The following is a 19,325-nucleotide window of genomic DNA, read 5'->3' on the forward strand; positions in this document are numbered from 1 at the left end:
TGAGGCCAATGTCGAGTAGATTTATTGAACATGTCTGTCCCACTTCACATCTAATAATTGTGTATTAATATGTTCAGGTACACAGCACACGCTTGGGATGAGTCCACCAAAACATTACAATACACACCTTGTTAAAGGAAACCAAAATGTGATTAAACCGCCCAATCTAGGCTTTGTGACAGAAACTCAGGACAAGGTGGAATCCGGTTGTAAAAATCATCCGATCATTAGCAGTAGTAGACCCATAACAACATTTCACTGCACTCAGTGTGAAGGCCAGCACAGACACAAACTCAAAGCCTTCAAACACACATATACACAGCAGCATGACTTCATACACAGCTGACATAACTAGGCTACATTACAGGTCGACTGAGCAAGATGACATCACCAATCACAACAGGGCGATTACCTTCTTAGTCATCAACATCAAAGCTACCAAGATTGCAATTATTGGCTCTTTGTAGCATGAAGAGACAATCATGGCAGTCTTGGTCTTGAAGTCTAAATCAGGAGTTGTCCCGATGTTTCTGAGTATGCCATCTTGCTACTATTAACTTACAAAATATACATGTTTTCATAATCTAGACATGTAGTTTTCTATCCTGTCATATAATGTGAGCACAATTCAAGCTAAATAACATTTTCTAATTGGAGCAGTTTTTGTTTCGACACTAAACTAAAACCTGCTGTTGGTCTTGTTTTCTTTTAATACATGTGGTAGTTACACAAAACAAGAGTCCTCTGTATGACGGAATAAAACGCAATATCAAAGAAACAGTAATATAATGGTGTTAACCAAAGCTCAAAAACTTCACTTTAAAATCAAACTAAAAGTTATAATGGACTATGTTATTAATATACGCAATGGAAAAGTATTTCACAGTAATGTAATTAAATCTTGACTTGGCAAAGAGAAATGATAACCAATTAAATAAAGCAGATATCATTTAGTACATCAAACAAAATACCAATGTGTAATGAATATTTTGTTTGTTACTTAATTTATCCAACTGACCTTTGTCAATCTGCTTCATTATTTTGAAAATATCCCTGTGTGAAAAATGAGGGGCAGACTTACGTTAATATGTGATTAAATTAATTGATAAATTTTTTATCATAGGCTTATGTCTAAACTAGGCCAAACGAGTTTCCTCTCACTAATTTTGTTCAGTGCAAATAGTTTTACATTTATCATTCAATACACGATTGCGTGTCCTCACAGTGGCTTTTGAAAAACAAGGACAATGGGATAGGATGGAGACTGTTTTCGACATGTCAACATTTAGGCAGCAAGGCCTTTCTCAAGACTAGTGTCCATTCCCTTGTCCTTGTTTTTCTATAGTACATAAACTCCACAGGATTAGCTTTCACTGTCTAGCGCTGCTCTTTCCTTTTCTTAAAGAAACATAAAAATGGCTGACAGACACCACAGGTGATGAACGGTGTTGACTGTCACAAAAAAAAAAAAAAAAATGGATTGCTTTGTCTGAATGTCATGATTTCTATTAATACTGCCTTCAATATTCACCAATTCCACACAAAGTGAACACTGGGGTAAGGAGTGAAAACATAATGGTATTTTCAGTTGTGATTAAATAGGTGTTTCCTCAATTCCTTAAATCGTCTGTGACGTTTAACTACGATCGTTCATTTGATGGAAGCCATGATCTTGATGTACTGGAGAGCGCTGTGTGCGGCGTCGTTGTGTGCGTTGCCGCAGGAGATGCCCGTGCCGTGGCATACGGTGACGGGTGACGTGGACAGCTCTGCCAGGCACTGGTACTGCCCGTTCACTGTCAGCTCATCTGCCAAGCGAACCACAGACACACTACACTGTACAATACACCTGGGAATAGGCCCGTTGAGCCATTCTTGAAAAACAGACAAAGTTCACATCTATGAGAGTTATGGTGATTTCACGGTCAGTAAACGGAAGAGATGAACTCTACTCACCGATGTCAAAGTATGTGACTTCAAAGCCCTGCTCTTGGGATAGCTCCAGCATCATCTGGATGTAGTCTGTGTTGGGAATACTGAGTGGGTTCCTTCTCAGGAGAGACATCTTCTCTGCTGAGGAGTTACGCAAGTTCTCCAATCGGACACCGGGCTTTGGGATCTGGAATGAGTTGGTCAAAGAATACACATTACATTCATTCTAGATGACAAAATGTACCTAAATATGTTTTTATCATTCTTTGTGAAGAGGCCAAATAGAGAGGAAATATTCTACATACCCATGTGATTTCAGGACAGCCAGACACATTTTGAAGTTTTGCCAACATCTTCTCCGCAGCTGTCCTTTTAGCCACCTTCTTGGAATTTCCCGTTGCTATCGGTTACATGTGGATGACATACAGCACTATGAATGACTAAAATGAACACTTCCGAAAGTAGAAAGTGTTTAAATAATCCACCAATCCAAAAAAAAAACACAACTAATATGTTATTTCAATGCAATGATAAAACATTTAGAAAGAATAACAGTGGAATCACCATACCAGTCTCTGTGAGCGACTCCATTCTGCAGGTCACAGTGAACTCTCTCTTGTGAGGTGGGCCTGCCTCTGTGAAAACAGTGTATTCAGGGAGGCGCCATCCCCGCTGCAGGGCCAGCTCCTTTGTGGAGGAATCCATATTAGCAAAGAGGTGAAAACAAGCTTGCAAAAGTATTCACCCCCCTTGGCATTTTTCCTATTTTGTTGCCTTACAACCTGGAATTAAAATTGATTTTGGGGGGTTTTGAATCATTTGATTTACACAACATGCCTACCACTTTGAAGATGCAAGAAGAATGTTTTTGTGAAACAAACAAGAAATAAGACAAAAAAACAGAACTTGATCGTGCATAACTATTCACCCCCCCCAAAGTCAATACTTTGTAGAGCCACCTTTTGCAGCAATTACAGCTGCAAGTCTCTTGGGGTATGTCTCTATAAGCTTGGCACATCTAGCCACTGGGATTTTTGCCCATTCTTCAAGGCAAAACTGCTCCAGCTCATTCAAGTTGGATAGGTTCCGCTGGTGTACAGCAATCTTTAAGTCATACCACATTCTCAATTGGATTGAGGTCTGGGCTTTGACTAGGCCATTCCAAGACATTTAAATGTTTCCCCTTAAACCACTTGAGTGTCGCTTTAGCAGTATGCTTAGGGTCATTGTCCTGCTGGTCCCAGTCTCAAATCTCTGGAAGGCTGAAACAGGTTTCCCTCAAGAATTTTCCTGTATTTAGCGCCATCCATCATTCCTTCAATTCTGACCAGTTTCCCAGTCCCTGCCGATGAAAAACATCTCCACAGCATGATGCTGCCACCACCATGCTTCACTGTGGGGATGGTGTTCTTGGAGTGATGAAAGATGTTGGGTTTGCGCCAGACATACCGTTTTCCTTGATGGCCAAAAAGTACCTTCTTCCATATGTTTGGGGAGTTTCCCACATGCCTTTTGGCGAACACCAAACGTGTTTGCTTATTTTTTTCTTTAAGCAATGGCTTTTTTCTGGCCACTCTTCCGTAAAGCCCAGCTCTGTGGAGTGTACGGCTTAAAGTTGTCATATGGACAGATACTCTAATCTCCGCTGTGGAGCTTTGCAGCTCCTTCAGGGTTATCTTTGGTCTCTTTGTTGCCTCTCTAATTAATGCCCTCCTTATCTGGTCCGTGAGTTTTGGTGGGCGGACTTCTCTTGGCAGGTTTGTTGTGGTGCCATATTCATTCCATTTTTTAATAATGGATTTAATGGTGCTCCGTGGGATGTTCAAAGTTTCTGATATTTTTTTATAACCCAACCCTGATCTGTACTTCACAACCTTGTCCCTGACCTGTTTGGAGAGCTCCTTGGTCTTCATGGTGCCGCTTGCTTTATGGTGCCCCTTGCTTAGTGGTGTTGCAGACTCTGGGGCCTTTCAGAACAGGTGTGTATATATACTGAGATTATGTGACAGATCATGTGAGAATGCTATTCATTGACTACAGCTCAGCATTCAACACCATAGTGCCCTCTAAGCTCATCACTAAGCTAAGGATCCTGGGACTAAACACCTCCCTCTGCAACTGGATCCTGGACTTCCTGACGGGCCGCCCCCAGGTGGTAAGGGTAGGTAACAACACATCTGCCACACTGATCCTCAACACGGGGGCCCCTCAGGGGTGCGTGCTCAGTCCCCTCCTGTACTCTCTGTTCACCCATGACTGCATGGCCAGGCACGACTCCAACACCATCATTAAGTTTGCCGACGACACAACAGTGGTAGGCCTGATCACCGACAACGATGAGACAGCCTATAGGGAGGAGGTCAGAGATCTGGCCGTGTGGTGCCAGGACAACAACCTCTCCCCTCAACGTGACCAAGACAAAGGAGATGATTGTGGACTACAGGAAAAAAAAGAGGACTGAGCACGCCCCATTCTCATCGACGGGGCTGTAGTGGAACAGGTTGAGAGCTTCAAGTTCCTTGGTGTCCACATCACCAACGAACTATCATGGTCCAAACACACCAAGACAGTCGTGAAGAGGGCACGACAAAGCCTATTCCCCTCAGGAGACTAAAAGATTTGGCATGGGTCCTCAGATCCTCAAAAAAATTCTACAGCTGCACCATCGAGAGCATCCTGACTGGTTGCATCACCGCCTGGTATGGCAACTGCTTGGTCTCTGACCGCAAGGCACTACAGAGGGTAGTGCGTACGGCCCAGTACATCACTGGGGCAAAACTCCCTGCCATCCAGGACCTCTATACCAGGCGGTGTCAGAGGAAGGCCCTCAAAATTGTCAAAGACTCCAGCCACCCTAGTCATAGACTGTTCTCTCTGCTACCGCACGGCAAGCGGTACCGGAGTGCCAAGTCTAGGTCCAAAAGACTTCTCAACAGCTTCTACCCCCAAGCCATAAGACTCCTGAACAGCTAATCATGGCTACCCGGACTATTTGCACTGCCCCCCCACCCCATCCTTTTTACGCTGCTGCTACTCTGTTAAGTAAGTATTTATGCATAGTCACTTTAACTTTACCCACATGTACATATTACCTCAACTACCTCAACTAGCCGGTGCCCCCGCACATTGACTCTGCAACGGTACCCCCCTGTATATATAGCCTCCCTACTGTTATTTTACTTCTGCTCTTTTTTTCTCAACACTTTTTTTGTTGTTGTTTTATTCTTACTTTTTTTGTTTAAAATAAATGCACTGTTGGTTAAGGGCTGTAAGTAAGCATTTCACTGTAATGTCTGCACCTGTTGTATTCGGCGCATGTGACCAATAAAATTTGATTTGATTTGATTTGATGTGACACTTAGATTGCACACAGGTGGACTTTATTTAACTAATTATGTGACTTCTGAAGGTAATTGGTTGCACCAGATCTTATTTAGGGGCTTCATAGCAAAGGGGGTGAATACATATGCACGCACCACTTTTCCGTTATTTTTTATATATATATATTTTTTAAACAATATTTCACTTCACCAATTTGGACTATTTTGTGTATGTCCATTACATGAAATCCAAATAAAAATCCATTTAAATTACAGGTTGTAATGTAACAAAATAGGAAAAACGCCAAGGGGGATGAATACTTTTGCAAGGCACTGTATTCATAACCATAAGGACTATTTTTCTTCTGTTCCCCTGAAGGTGCTGAATGACAACAGAAATGTGTTACTACGACTACAGTCCTGCAACAATACACAGCCCTATTGTCTTACAACAGGCCAATAACAAAGACACCTGCAGTTTCCCCACTGAGTTGGGTTGGTCGTTGGGCTCTTCTGGGATGCCGTTACTTTCCTTCTTTAAGTGAAGGCTGCAGTGGGGGGAAATCAGATGTAAAAAGTTAACAATGTTACTGGCTGTAATGGTTGCAAATGCTACTTGTTGGCAGATATTGTCCATGTTAACTCACAGTGTTCCAGTGTCTATTTCCAGAAGGTTCAGGACAGACTCAGCGGCCTGGTGTTTGGCAGCTTTTTTACTGGACCCTTGACCTGGGATACAACAACAGAATTACATCATATTGAGGATGAGGCAAACATGAATATAACTTTGAAGTCCATGTTGTTTATACAAGCCCCCCTAATTCTCTAGCTAAGTAGAATGTAATGTACACAGCTAGCTATCTAAGTTGCAAGATGACTCACTCACCTGTGCAGGACATATCTCCTATTGTAACGTTGAAGATGAAGCTGGGTTGGTGCGCCTCCCCTTCAGCCTTTTCCATCACGTACACGGGAGGGTTTCCAATTTTGGTTCCGTATTCATGTAGAACTTGTATGGGTGTTTTACCAGGGCACGGTGCCTGTGGTTGTTGAATACTCAAGCTGCGTAAAAAGCACGATGAACAGTCATTAGTGTCACTGCATTGGATTCAATGGTATAGCTGTGTTTGTTGTATTATTTAGCAACCAATGACAGTCCAAGTTGTGAGAAGTACAGTATAGCTAGCTAATTGGGCATTGCTAATAATTATATAGCCTTCAAACTACCGCTCCAACAGATCCATGGAAGAAGCCATTTACATCGCTATTCACACGGCCCTAACACATCTGGGCCCGGTTTCCTGTTGGCGAGGGAACTTAGGCTTTGGTGTGTTTTAACAATGCATCTTTCCTACAACGGCCGAAGATGTAACATACTTGAGTAAAAGTAAAGATACCTTAATAGAAAATGACTCAAGTAAAAGTCGCCCAGTAAAATACTACTTGAGTAAAAGTATTTGGTTTTAAATATACTTAAGTATCAAAAGTAAAAAGTATAAATCATTTCAAATGTCTTATATTAAGCGAACCACGGTTAGCCAGAGGCACAATCCAACAGAGACATAATTTACAAACAAAGCATGTGTGTTTAGTGAGTCCACCAGATCAGAGGCAGTAGGGATGACCAGGAATGTTCTCTTGATAAGTGCGTGAATTTGACCATTTTCTTGTCCTGCTAAGCATTGAAAATGTAACGAGTACTTTTGGGTGTCAGGGAAAATGTATGGAGTAAAAAGTACATTATTTTCTTTAGGAATGTAGTGAAGTAAAAGTTGTCAAAAATAGAAATATTAAAGTCAAGTAGAGATACCAAAAAAACTACTTAAGTTGTACTTAAGTATTTTTACTTAAGTACTTTACACCACTGCACAATACTGACTACGTTTCAGCACCTAGAGAGATATTACCACCTACAGCTGCAAATATTGAAGTGGCTTATTCTAATGCTTACCCAATACAAAATCACAGATTTGGCACATCATTGCGCACATGTTAGGCTACACGTCATGAAATATATTGAGACAAAGTACTGACAGTAGCCTACAAGTAGCAAAATAGAACTCAATTGATTGAACATTACATGTATTTCAATATGATTGAAATAGGCCTATAGCCTACTGTTTACATTTTTATGCAGTCATCTCGGTTTTCATTTGAAGCATATTTTTAAACGTTGCTTGTTTGTATCAGTTGCAAAGACATTGGCACCTTTATTTGTAGTCAACTTTGTTCTGAAAATATCGGCATCACTGAGAGACAGATAAACCAGTGGTTCTATGTTTAGCGGAGATCTTCTGTGTATAAGTGACGTAGGAGGGCAAAAAAAAACATCAAACGACGCACTTAGCTGTTCTACAAGTGGTCTGAGACAGGCGTTAGATTACGAGCCTTTTCAAGTACAACGTTAATAACGATGGTTTTGGGAAAAAACTCAGATTTAACGATGCTCATATGAAGGTTCTAACGAAGAACTTAACCTTAAAGATGCTTTTGGGAAACAGGGCCCTGGACAAGAGGTACACCTATGTGAGAATGCTGTTCATTGACTACAGTTCAGCATTGAACACTATTGTTCCCTCCAACCTCGTCACCAGGATCAGAGCCCTGGGTCTTGGCACTACCCTCTGCAACTGGATCCTGGACTTCCTGACGAGCAGACCACAGGATGGGAGAATTGACAACACCACCTCCTCCACACTAGTGCTTAACACAAAGTTTGCTGACGACACCACCACGGTTGTTGTCAGGCCTACGACGAGTCAGCCTATAGGGAGGCGGTAAGTGAATTGGCATTGTGGTGCCAGATGTAGTTGATTGTGGACTTCAGGAGGCAGAGGGAACACGCCCAGATACACATCAACGGGACTGCAGTGGAAACTCAGCAGTTTTAAGTTCCTCGGTGTCTGAAGAAATTCGGCATGTCACCCCGGGTCCTCTCCAAATACTAACTACTGCAGCATCATCGAGAGCGTCCTGACCGGTTGCATTACGACGGCAAGGCCCTCCAGCGGCGGGTGAACACGGCCCAGTACATCACTGGAGCCGTGTTCCCACCCCATCCAGGACATCTACCAGAAACGGTGCCTGAGTAAGTCCCGCTTCACCATTAAGGACCCCACACACACGAGCTGTTTACTCCCTTACCGTCAGGTAGACGGTATCGGAGCATGAGGTCTGATAAGAACAGGCTCAGAGACCGTTTATATCTACAAGCCATCAGACTGCTCTACACTTGAACTGGACTGACACCTGCACTTACTCTCCGCACATTAGCACACATGCACTCACTCACATATAGGCATTCATGCTACACACACATCGCAACTGCTGCTATCAGACTCTTTACTTACTACTGCTAATACTGCACAATTTAAACACTTGCCCCCAATCCCCCCTTTCTCTGATACATGTCTAAATACTGTCCTATAACCCCCCGTATATGGGGTAAAATGTGTATTCTATTCTACTGCGCCATTTACTTTCGTATTCTATAGTTATTTCTTATTGTTGTTGCATTGTCGAGAAGGAACCTGCAAGTAAGCATTTCCTTGGACGGTGTATAACATGTTTAGGATACGACTAATAACGTTTAACTTGACAATAATGCAAACTAAAGCTAGCTGACTAGCTAGCCAAGTAAAGAGCATCAAATGGATGGAAACCAAACCGACGTAGCTAGCTAGCTGGTAGCATGACAGACCTCGTGTTGTTATTGTGCGTTGTCCTTATTAGTGTAGGTTGAAATCCGTCTTGAGACATGGCTAACAATAACTAGTTAAGAATTTTCTTGGGTATACTGTTGCGCAAATATAATTGGTGTGCTGCAAAACAGGCGAATTTGGCTAGCTAGGGGGGAGTTGCCGATTTCAACTGGCGTCTTGTCAGCAACACTAACCAATCACTTACCTGTCACGGAATTTAGGAATCTTTCTAAATAAAAGTCTCACATAATAGTAAAAAAGCGTCAACTTGTATTATTAATTCATATATGACAAATAATTGTCTAAATATTAACAATTATTCATATTTAAATGACATTTGCATTACACTGGGGTTTTAAAACATGTTCCAAGGTCAAATAAAGAATAACACAATTTAAAAAAAACAAGTGAAGGAATTCTTGTACAGGATTGCTAGAATTTGTTGTGGGCTATTTACACAGAACAAAAATATAAACGCAATATGCAACAATTTCAAAGATTTTACTGAGTTACAGTTCATATAAGGAAATCAGTCAATTTAAATAAATTCATTAGGCTCTAATCTATGGATTTCACATGACTGGGAATACAGATATGCATCTGTTGGTCAGGGACGTGGATCATAAAACCAGTCAGTATCTGGTGTGACCACCATTTGCCTCATGCACCGTGACACATCTCCTTCTCATAGAGTTGATCAGGCTGTTGATTGTGGCCTGTGGAATGTTGTCCCACTCCTCTTCAATGGCTGTGCGAAGTTGCTGGATATTGGCGGGAACTGGAACACGCTGTCGTAAACTTCAATCCAGAGCATCCCAAACATGCTCAATGGGTGACATATCTGGTGAGTATGCAGGCCATGGAAGAACTGGGACATTTTCAGCTTCCAGGAATTGTGTACAGATCATGCTGAAACATGAGGTGATGGCAGCGGATGAATGGCAAGACAATGGGCCTCAGGATCTCATCACGGTATCTCTGTGCATTCAAATTGCCATCGATAAAATGAAATTGTGTTTGTTGTCTGTAGCTTATACCTGCCCATACTATAACCTCACCGCCACCATGGTGCACTCTGTTCACAACATTGACATCGGCACAAACCGCTCGTCCACACAACGCCATACATGCTATGCAGTCTGCTATCTGCCCGGTACAGTTGAAACCGGGATTAATCTGTGAAGAGTACACTTCTCCAGCTTGCCAGTGGCCATGGAAGGTGAGCATTTGCCCACTGACGTCAGCTACGACGCCGAACTGCAGTCAGTTCAAGACCCTGGTAAGGACGATGAACACGCAGATGAGCTTCCCCGAGACGGTTTCTGACAGTTTGTGCTGAAATTATTCGGTTGTGCAAACCCACAGTTTAATCAGCTGTCCAGCTGGCTGGTCTCAGACGATCCCGCAGGTGAAGAAGCCAGATGTGGAGGTCCTGGGCTGGCGTGGTTACATGTGGTCTGCGGTTATGAGGCCGGTGGGATGTACTGCCAAATTCTCTAAAACGACATTGGAGGCAGCTTATGGTAGAGAAATGAACAGTTAATTATCTGGCAACAGTTCTGGTGGACATTCCTGCAGTCAGCATGCCAATTTCACGCGCCCTCAAAACTTGAGACATCTGTGGCATTGTGTGTGACAAAACTGCACATTTTAGAGTGGCCTTTTATTGTCCCCAGCACAACACAGCTTTTTGTGCGTATGGAACATTTCTGGGATCATTTATTTCAGTTCAGGAAACATGGGACCAACACTTTACATGTTGCGTTTATATTTTTGCTCAGTATATATATATACAGTGGGGAGAACAAGTATTTGATACACTGCCGATTTTGCAGGTTTTCCTACTTACAAAACATGTAGAGGTCTGTAATTTTTATCATAGGTACACTTCAACTGTGAGAGACGGAATCTAAAACAAAAATCCAGAAAATCACATTGTATGATTTTTAAGTAATTAATTTGCATCTTATTGCATGACATAAGTATTTGATACATCAGAAAAGCAGAACTTAATATTTGGTACAGAAACCTTTGTTTGCAATTACAGAGATCATACGTTTCCTGTAGGTCTTGACCAGGTTTGCACACACTGCAGCAGGGATTTTGGCCCACTCCTCCATACAGACCTTCTCCAGATCCTTCAGATTTCGGGGGCTGTCGCTGGGCAATACGGACTTTCAGCTCCCTCCAAAGATTTTCTATTGGGTTCAGGTCTGGAGATTGGCTAGGCCACTCCAGGACCTTGAGATGCTTCTTACGGAGCCACTCCTTAGTTGCCCTGGCTGTGTGTTTCGGGTCGTTGTCATGCTGGAAGACCCAGCCACGACCCATCTTCAATGCTCTTACTGAGGGAAGGAGGTTGTTGGCCAAGATCTCGCGATACATGGCCCCATTCATCCTCCCCTCAATACGGTTCAGTCGTCCTGTCCCCTTTGCAGAAAAGCATCCCCAAAGAATGATGTTTACACCTCCATGCTTCACGGTTGGGATGGTGTTCTTGGGGTTGTACTCATCCTTCTTCTTCCTCCAAACACGGCGAGTGGAGTTTAGACCAAAAAGCTCTATTTTTGTCTCATCAGACCACATGACCTTCTCCCATTCCTCCTCTGGATGATCCAGATGGTCATTGGCAAACTTCAGACGGGCCTGGACATGCGCTGGCTTGAGCAGGGGGACCTTGCGTGCGCTGCAGGATTTTAATCCATGATGGCGTAGTGTGTTACTAATGCTTTTCTTTGAGACTGTGGTCCCAGCTCTCTTCAGGTCATTGACCAGGTCCTGCCGTGTAGTTCTGGGCTGATCCCTCACCTTCCTCATGATCATGGATGCCCCACGAGGTGAGATCTTGCATGGAGCCCCAGACCGAGGGTGATTGACCGTCATCTTGAACTTCTTCCATTTTCTAATAATTGCGCCAACAGTTGTTGCCTTCTCACCAAGCTGCTTGCCTATTGTCCTGTAGCCCATCCCAGCCTTGTGCAGGTCTACAATTTTATCCCTGATGTCCTTACACAGCTCTCTGGTCTTGGCCATTGTGGAGAGGTTGGAGTCTGTTTGATTGAGTGTGTGGACAGGTGTCTTTTATACAGGTAACGAGTTCAAACAGGTGCAGTTAATACAGGTAATGAGTGGAGAACAGGAGGGCTTCTTAAAGAAAAACTAACAGGTCTGTGAGAGACGGAATTCTTACTGGTTGGTAGGTGATCAAATAATTATGTCATGCAATAAAATGCAAATTAATTACTTAAAAATCATATAATGTGATTCCGTCTCTCACAGTTGAAGTGTACCTATGATAAAAATTATAGACCTCTACATGCTTTGTAAGTAGGAAAACCTGCAAAATCGGCAGTGTATCAAATACTTGTTCTCCCCACTGTATATATATATTTTTTTGTCAGTGCTGCTGCTGCCATGTTTACATTTACATTTACATTTTAGTCATTTAGCAGACGCTCTTATCCAGAGCGACTTACAGTTAGTGCATACATTATTTTTATATTTTTCATACTGCCCCCCCCCATGGGAATCGAACCCACAACCCTGGCGTTGCAAACGCCATGCTCTACCAACTGAGCTACATCCCTGCCGGCCATTCCCTCCCCTACCCTGGACGACGCTGGGCCAATTGTGTGCCGCCCCCATGGGTCTCCCAGTCGCGGCCGGCTACAACAGAGCCTGGATTCGAACCAGGATCTCTAGTGGCACAGCGTCGTCCAGGGTAGGGGAGCTGTAGAGAGGACTGAATTATTACAGTCACATAAAGAGTTCACTGTGTTCACTCCTCTACAATCAGCCTACTGTCTATATACAGGTAACTGATACAATTATGGAAACACTTGAGTACATTTAAAAAATATATATTTTGTCATTTAGCAGACGCTCTTATCCAGAGCGACTTACAGGAGCAATTAGGGTTAAGTGCCTTGCTCAAGGGCACATTAACAGATTTTTCACCTAGTTGGCTCGGGGATTAGAACCAGCGACCTTTCGGTTACTGGCACAACGCTCTTAACCACTAAGCTACCTGCTGCCCGTAAATGAGGGATACAAAGTATATTGGGTTGTTCTTCCTGAGAAAAAAAAAATTTATGCACTCACTAACTGTAAGTCGCTCTGGATAAGAGCGTCTGCTAAATGGAAAAATTGAATTAATTAAGTAATTAACATCCCATCATGCTTAGGGTCATGTATAAAAAAATATTGGGCAGGCCATTGCATCACATTAGTGGAAACCAAGACTGTTCTCAGGGTGGGTCTGCCGGTTTTGACTAGTAGGAGCGGCTTTTCGCAGCAGGTTAGGAGAATTAGGTTAAGGTTAGGAAAAGGGTTAGAGTCACGGTTTCCACTAATGCGATACAGCATCATTTTGGCCATTATTTTGGCTACCATGGCTATGCCGCTATAGGATTGACAATGCTCCCATCCACAGGGCACGAGTGGTCACTGAATGGTTTGATGAGCATGAAAATAATGTAAGCCATATGCCATGGCCGCCTGAACACTTATGGGAAATTCTGGAGCGGCACCAGAGACAGTGTTTTCCACCACCATCAACAAAACTCAGAATGATGGAATTTCTCGTGGAAGAATGGTGTCGCATCCCTCTAACGGAGTTCCAGACAATTGTAGAATCTATGCCAAGGTGCATTGAAGCCGTTTTGGCTAGTGGCGGCCAACACTTTATGTTGGTGTTTCCTTTATTTTGGCAGTTACCTGTTGGTCAGGGGGAAAAAACTACATTTTTCATGAATGTTAAAAAAGGGACAATAAACTTAGGATGAGGCCAATGTCGAGTAGATTTATTGAACATGTCTGTCCCACTTCACATCTAATAATTGTGTATTAATATGTTCAGGTACACAGCACACGCTTGGGATGAGTCCACCAAAACATTACAATACACACCTTGTTAAAGGAAACCAAAATGTGATTAAACCGCCCAATCTAGGCTTTGTGACAGAAACTCAGGACAAGGTGGAATCCGGTTGTAAAAATCATCCGATCATTAGCAGTAGTAGACCCATAACATTTCACTGCACTCAGTGTGAAGGCCAGCACAGACACAAACTCAAAGCCTTCAAACACACATATACACAGCAGCATGACTTCATACACAGCTGACATAACTAGGCTACATTACAGGTAGACTGAGCAAGATGACATCACCAATCACAACAGGGCGATTACCTTCTTAGTCATCAACATCAAAGCTACCAAGATTGCAATTATTGGCTCTTTGTAGCATGAAGAGACAATCATGGCAGTCTTGGTCTTGAAGTCTAAATCAGGAGTTGTCCCGACGTTTCTGAGTATGCCATCTTGCTACTATTAACTTACAAAATATACATGTTTTCATAATCTAGACATGTAGTTTTCTATCCTGTCATATAATGTGAGCACAATTCAAGCTAAATAACATTTTCTAATTGGAGCAGTTTTTGTTTTGACACTAAACTTGCTGTTGGTCTTGCTCTCTGTTAATACATGTGGTAGTTACACAAAACAAGAGTCCTCTGTATGACGGAATAAAACGCAATATCAAAGAAACAGTAATATAATGGTGTTAACCAAAGCTCAAAAACTTCACTTTAAAATCAAACTAAAAGTTATAATGGACTATGTTATTAATATACGCTATGGAAAAGGAAATATTGCAATGGAAAAGTATTTCACAGTAATGTAATTGAATCTTGACTTGGCAAAGAGAAATTATAACCAATTAAATAAAGCAGATATCATTTAGTATATCAAACAGAATACCAATGTGTAATGAATATTTTGTTTGTTACTTAATTTATCCAACTGACCTTTGACAATCTGCTTCATTATTTTGAAAATATCCCTGTGTCAAAAATGAGGGGCAGACTTACGTTAATATGTGATTAAATTCATTGATACATTCATTTTTTATCATAGGCTTATGACTAAACGAGGCCAAACGAGTTTCCTCTCACTAATTTTGTTCAGTGCAAATAGTTTTACATTTATCATTCAATACACGATTGCGTGTCCTCACAATGGCTTTTGAAAAACAAGGACAACGGGATAGGATGGAGACTGTTTGACATGTCAACATTGTCCTTGTTTTTCTATAGTACATAAACTCCACAGGATTAGCTTTCACTGTCTAGCGCTGCTCTTTCCTTTTCTTAAAGAAACTTAAAAATGGCTGACAGACACCACAGGTGATGAACGGTGTTGACTGTCACTGTTTTAAAAAACAACAACTGGATTGATTTGTCTGAATGTCATGATTTCTATTAATACTGCCTTCAATATTAACCAATTCCACACAAAGTGAACCCTGGGGTAAAGAGTGAAAACATAATGGTAGATGGAGGCTAGCTACACCTTTCAGTTGTGAATAAAAACATTTTTTCCCCCTCAATTCCTTAAAGGATAGGTAGCATAAACGTAACCACATGTAACATATGGATTTGCATTATTATACGCATCAAAAGTCCCAATGCAAAGTTACCTCACTTTTCTATCTTTGGAGTTATTACATAAAACTGATTAGAATTCCGAACAATACTATAATCACGTCGGAAAATGTTTTTTCCAGATGTGATGTAATATGGAGGACCCAGCAAGCCAGCCTATTCCCTATAATGTAAACTCCAACTGAAATAACTTCACATTTATAAATTCAAATCAAGCCAAATCGTTTGCACACAGACTACTGGTTTCAATGTAATTTTCAGCCAACTTACAAGAAAATACTTTATGAATTCATTGTTACAAATTAACTTGCACGGTTGCTAGCCAACTAGCCTGCTAACGTTAGCCCTACTAGCCTGCTAACATTATGTTAGCACTGAATGAGTCAGCCAGTTGCTATCAACACCTGGCTTACAGCTACATTAAAGTAAACCAACGTTTGGAAATATATAACGCCATCTAACCAGTTATCTTAGCCAGCAAGCTAGCCAGCCAGCTAACATTAGCTATTTAGCCAACTAGCTATTAGCCTAGCCAGCATAGCCAACCACCACGGTTATGGTTGGCAAGCTAGAGCCCAACTACTGGAGACCAGCTAGAACACAACACAACTAAAACATAACCGCAGATTAAAAGCAAAGAGAGAGCAGAGACTTACAGATTGATGGTTGGGACCCATCCGATGGTAAAACTTTTAAAAGAGTGCAGGCTGAGTTAGCTACCAAAGCAAGGGGGAGGTGGGCGCTTCAACGGGCCGAAATCCTAAATAGATAGATTCCAGATGTCAGTCAGCTAGCGCACTAGCACTAAGCCAAGGTGGAAAAAGTTACAAAACTCCCGTAGCCTACTTCACAGAGAACATGCCGAAAAGTTAAGAAAGCAAAAAGGTTAACAGACGAGGTACTACAAAAAGCAGGTATGATTTTCTCTTTTGTTTTGAGCCCACGGCAAGAAAGCACCAGAGCCTGCCATGCTAACAGGTTTCCTCTAGATAACACAAGCACAAAGTCTGTGAATAGCATGAGGTGTGGCTAACGTTTGCCAGCTTCAGCTAGCTACTGAGCAGCTAACAAACTTGGGTAGCACAGATTAGATCCTCCATATGAAGTTGAAAAATAGTGCATTGTGGGTAGTTTAGAAGTTATCCGAAAATAAGTTGATAAATATGTAATAACCCAAACACATGACTATGTTTGTACTTCTAGGTAACCAGATCGTGACTACAACCAAGTTACTAAGTCTTGCTTCCTACCCTTTAAATATGTATTGCAGGTGAAACATCTGTGACGTTTAACTACGATCGTTCATTTGATGGAAGCCATGATCTTGATGTACTGGAGAGCGCTGTGTGCGGCGTCGTTGTGTGCGTTGCCGCAGGAGATGCCCGTGCCGTGGCATACGGTGACGGGTGAGGTAGACAGCTCTGCCAGGCACTGGTACTGCCCGTTCACTGTCAGCTCATCTGCCAAGCAAACCACAGACACACTACACTGTACAATACACCTGGAATAGGCCCGTTGAGCCATTCTTGAAAAACAGACAAAGTTCACATCTATGAGAGCTATGGTGATTTCACGGTCAGTAAAAGGAAGAGATGAACTCTACTCACCGATGTCAAAGTATGTGACTTCAAAGCCCTGCTCTTGGGATAGCTCCAGCATCATCTGGATGTAGTCTGTGTTGGGAATACTGAGTGGGTTCCTTCTCAGGAGAGACATCTTCTCTGCTGAGGAGTTACGCAAGTTCTCCAATCGGACACCGGGCTTTGGGATCTGGAATGAGTTGGTCAAAGAATACACATTACATTCGTACAGTGTAGTGTGTCATGGGCGGCGCACAATTGGCCCAGCGTCGTCCAGGGTAGGGGAGGGAATGGCCGGCAGGGATGTAGCTCAGTTGATAGAGCATGGCGTTTGCAACGCCAGGGTTGTGGGTTCGTTTCCCATGGGGGGCCAGTATAAAAAAATAATTAAAAAAAAAAAAATGTATTCACTAACTGTAAGTCGCTCTGGATAAGAGCGTCTGCTAAATGACTAAAATGTAAATGTAAATGTAAATTCATTCTAGATGACAAAATGTACCTAAATATGTTTTATCATTCTTTGTGAAGAGGCCAAATAGAGAGGAAATATTCTACATACCCATGTGATTTCAGGACAGCCAGACACAAGTTTTGCCAAAATTTTCTCTGCAGCTGCCTTTTTAGCCACTTTCTTGGAAGTTCCCGTTGCTATCGGTTACATGTGGATGACATACAGCACTATGAATGACTCAAATGAACACTTCCGAAAGTAGAATGTTTAAATAATCCACCAATCCAAATAAAACACAACTAATATGTTATTTCAATGCAATGATAAAACATTTAGAAAGAATAACAGTGGAATCACCATACCAGTCTCTGTGAGCGACTCCATTCTGCAGGTCACAGTGAACTCTCTCTTGTGAGGTGGGCCTGCCTCTGTGAAAACAGTGTATTCAGGGAGGCGCCATCCCCGATGCAGGGCCAGCTCCTTTGTGGAGGAATCCATATTAGCAAAGATGTGAAAACAAGCAATCTATTCATAACCATAAGGACTATTTTTCTTCTGTTCCCCTGACGGTGCTCAATGACAACAGAAATGTGTTACTATGACTACAGTCCTGCAACAATACACAGCCCTATTGTCTTACAACAGGCCAATAACAAAGACACCTGCAGTTTCCCCACTGAGTTGGGTTGGTCGTTGGGCTCTTCCGGGATGCCGTTACTTTCCTTCTTTATGTGAAGGCTGCAGTGGGGGGAAATCAGACGTAAAAAGTTAACGGCTGTAATGGTTGCAAATGCTACTTGTTGGCAGATATTGTCCATGTTAACTCACGGTGTTCCAGTGTCTATTTCCAGAAGGTTCAGGACAGACTCAGCGGCCTGGTGTTTGGCAGCTTTTTTACTGGACCCTTGACCTGGGATACAACAACAGAATGACATCATATTGAGGATGAGGCAAACATGAATATAACTTTGAAGTCCATGTTGTTTATACAAGCCCCCCTAATTCTCTAGCTAAGTAGAGTGTAATGTACATAGCTAGCTATCTACGTTGCAAGATGACTCACTCACCTGTGCAGGACATATCTCCTATTGTAACGTTGAAGATGAAGCTGGGTTGGTGCGCCTCCCCTTCAGCCTTTTCCATCACGTACACGGGAGGGTTTCCAATTTTGGTTCCGTATTCATGTAGAACTTGTATGGGTGTTTTACCAGGGCACGGTGCCTGTGGTTGTTGAATACTCAAGCTGCGTAAAAAGCACGATGAACAGTCATTAGTGACACTGCATTGGATTCAATGGTATAGCTGTGTTTGTTGTATTATTTAGCAACCAATGACAGTCCAAGTTGTGAGAGGTACAGTACGGATAGCTAATTGGGCATTGCTAATAACAATTATACCCAGGTAGCTATCTAGGGTTAGCGTGCTAGCTAACGTAGAACATCAAATGGATGTAGCTAGCTGGTAGCATGACAGACCTCGTGTTGTTATTGTGCGTGGTTCTTATTAGTGTAGGTTGAAATTCGTCTTGAGACATGGCTAACAATATCTAGTTAATAAAGTTGTTGGGTATATTGATCGAAGACTCGCCAGAAACCCTGACAAAGTACTTCCGGGTCACGGAATATCAGACATTTTCAAAGTAAAAGTCCCCCACGTAATGGCAGAAAAGTGTAAATAACCAGTATTTATTAATGATATATGAAAAATAATTGTCTAAACATTAACAATGACTAATATTAGTTAATATTTAAGTGACATTTTAATTCAATGTGGGTTTTAAAACATGCTCCAAGGTCAAATAAATGCCCCCAATGCAAATCACTGTATATGAAATACATATTGGTTTATAGAGTAAAAACTATTGTAGTGGCTGCAGTAAAAGTGTTGTTGGGAAT

The 19,325-nt window shown here is 42.1% G+C and overlaps 2 protein-coding genes across 2 annotated transcripts; both read right to left on the bottom strand.

The window, feature by feature from the left end:
• On the bottom strand, positions 1–9,135 carry LOC121554957 (interferon-inducible double-stranded RNA-dependent protein kinase activator A homolog). Its single transcript, XM_041868673.2, has 8 exons — positions 8,953–9,135; positions 6,139–6,314; positions 5,900–5,981; positions 5,725–5,800; positions 2,502–2,619; positions 2,238–2,332; positions 1,957–2,119; positions 1–1,808 (listed from the first exon to the last, which is right to left on the bottom strand). Exons 1-8 carry the CDS (start codon positions 9,009–9,011, stop codon positions 1,651–1,653), a joined length of 927 nt encoding a protein of 308 aa, XP_041724607.1. The 5' UTR covers positions 9,012–9,135; the 3' UTR covers positions 1–1,650.
• A 4,599-nt stretch (positions 9,136–13,734) lies between these two features.
• On the bottom strand, positions 13,735–19,052 carry LOC121554958 (interferon-inducible double-stranded RNA-dependent protein kinase activator A homolog). The gene is made up of 8 exons (XM_041868674.2): positions 18,906–19,052; positions 18,498–18,673; positions 18,259–18,340; positions 18,093–18,168; positions 17,793–17,910; positions 17,539–17,627; positions 17,007–17,169; positions 13,735–16,859 (listed from the first exon to the last, which is right to left on the bottom strand). Exons 1-8 carry the CDS (start codon positions 18,962–18,964, stop codon positions 16,702–16,704), a joined length of 921 nt encoding a protein of 306 aa, XP_041724608.1. The 5' UTR covers positions 18,965–19,052; the 3' UTR covers positions 13,735–16,701.
• Positions 19,053–19,325: the final 273 nt, after the last annotated feature.

This window comes from Coregonus clupeaformis, chromosome 40, assembly GCF_020615455.1.
Source record: "Coregonus clupeaformis isolate EN_2021a chromosome 40, ASM2061545v1, whole genome shotgun sequence".
Lineage (NCBI taxonomy): Eukaryota > Metazoa > Chordata > Actinopteri > Salmoniformes > Salmonidae > Coregonus > Coregonus clupeaformis.

Bases quoted from the DNA above. Each gene is read 5' to 3' on its own strand.
- LOC121554958 (XM_041868674.2), bottom strand. From the start codon at position 18,964: ATGTCTCAAGACGAATTTCAACCTACACTAATAAGAACCACGCACAAT. The intron at 17,628-17,792 runs GTATGGTGATTC...TGTAACCGATAG, and splicing joins GGAGTCGCTCACAGAGACTG to CAACGGGAACTTCCAAGAAA. The intron at 17,170-17,538 runs GTATGTAGAATA...AACTCATTCCAG, and splicing joins GCTGTCCTGAAATCACATGG to ATCCCAAAGCCCGGTGTCCG.
- LOC121554957 (XM_041868673.2), bottom strand. From the start codon at position 9,011: ATGTCTCAAGACGGATTTCAACCTACACTAATAAGGACAACGCACAAT. The intron at 2,333-2,501 runs GTATGGTGATTC...TGTAACCGATAG, and splicing joins GGAGTCGCTCACAGAGACTG to CAACGGGAAATTCCAAGAAG. The intron at 2,120-2,237 runs GTATGTAGAATA...AACTCATTCCAG, and splicing joins GCTGTCCTGAAATCACATGG to ATCCCAAAGCCCGGTGTCCG.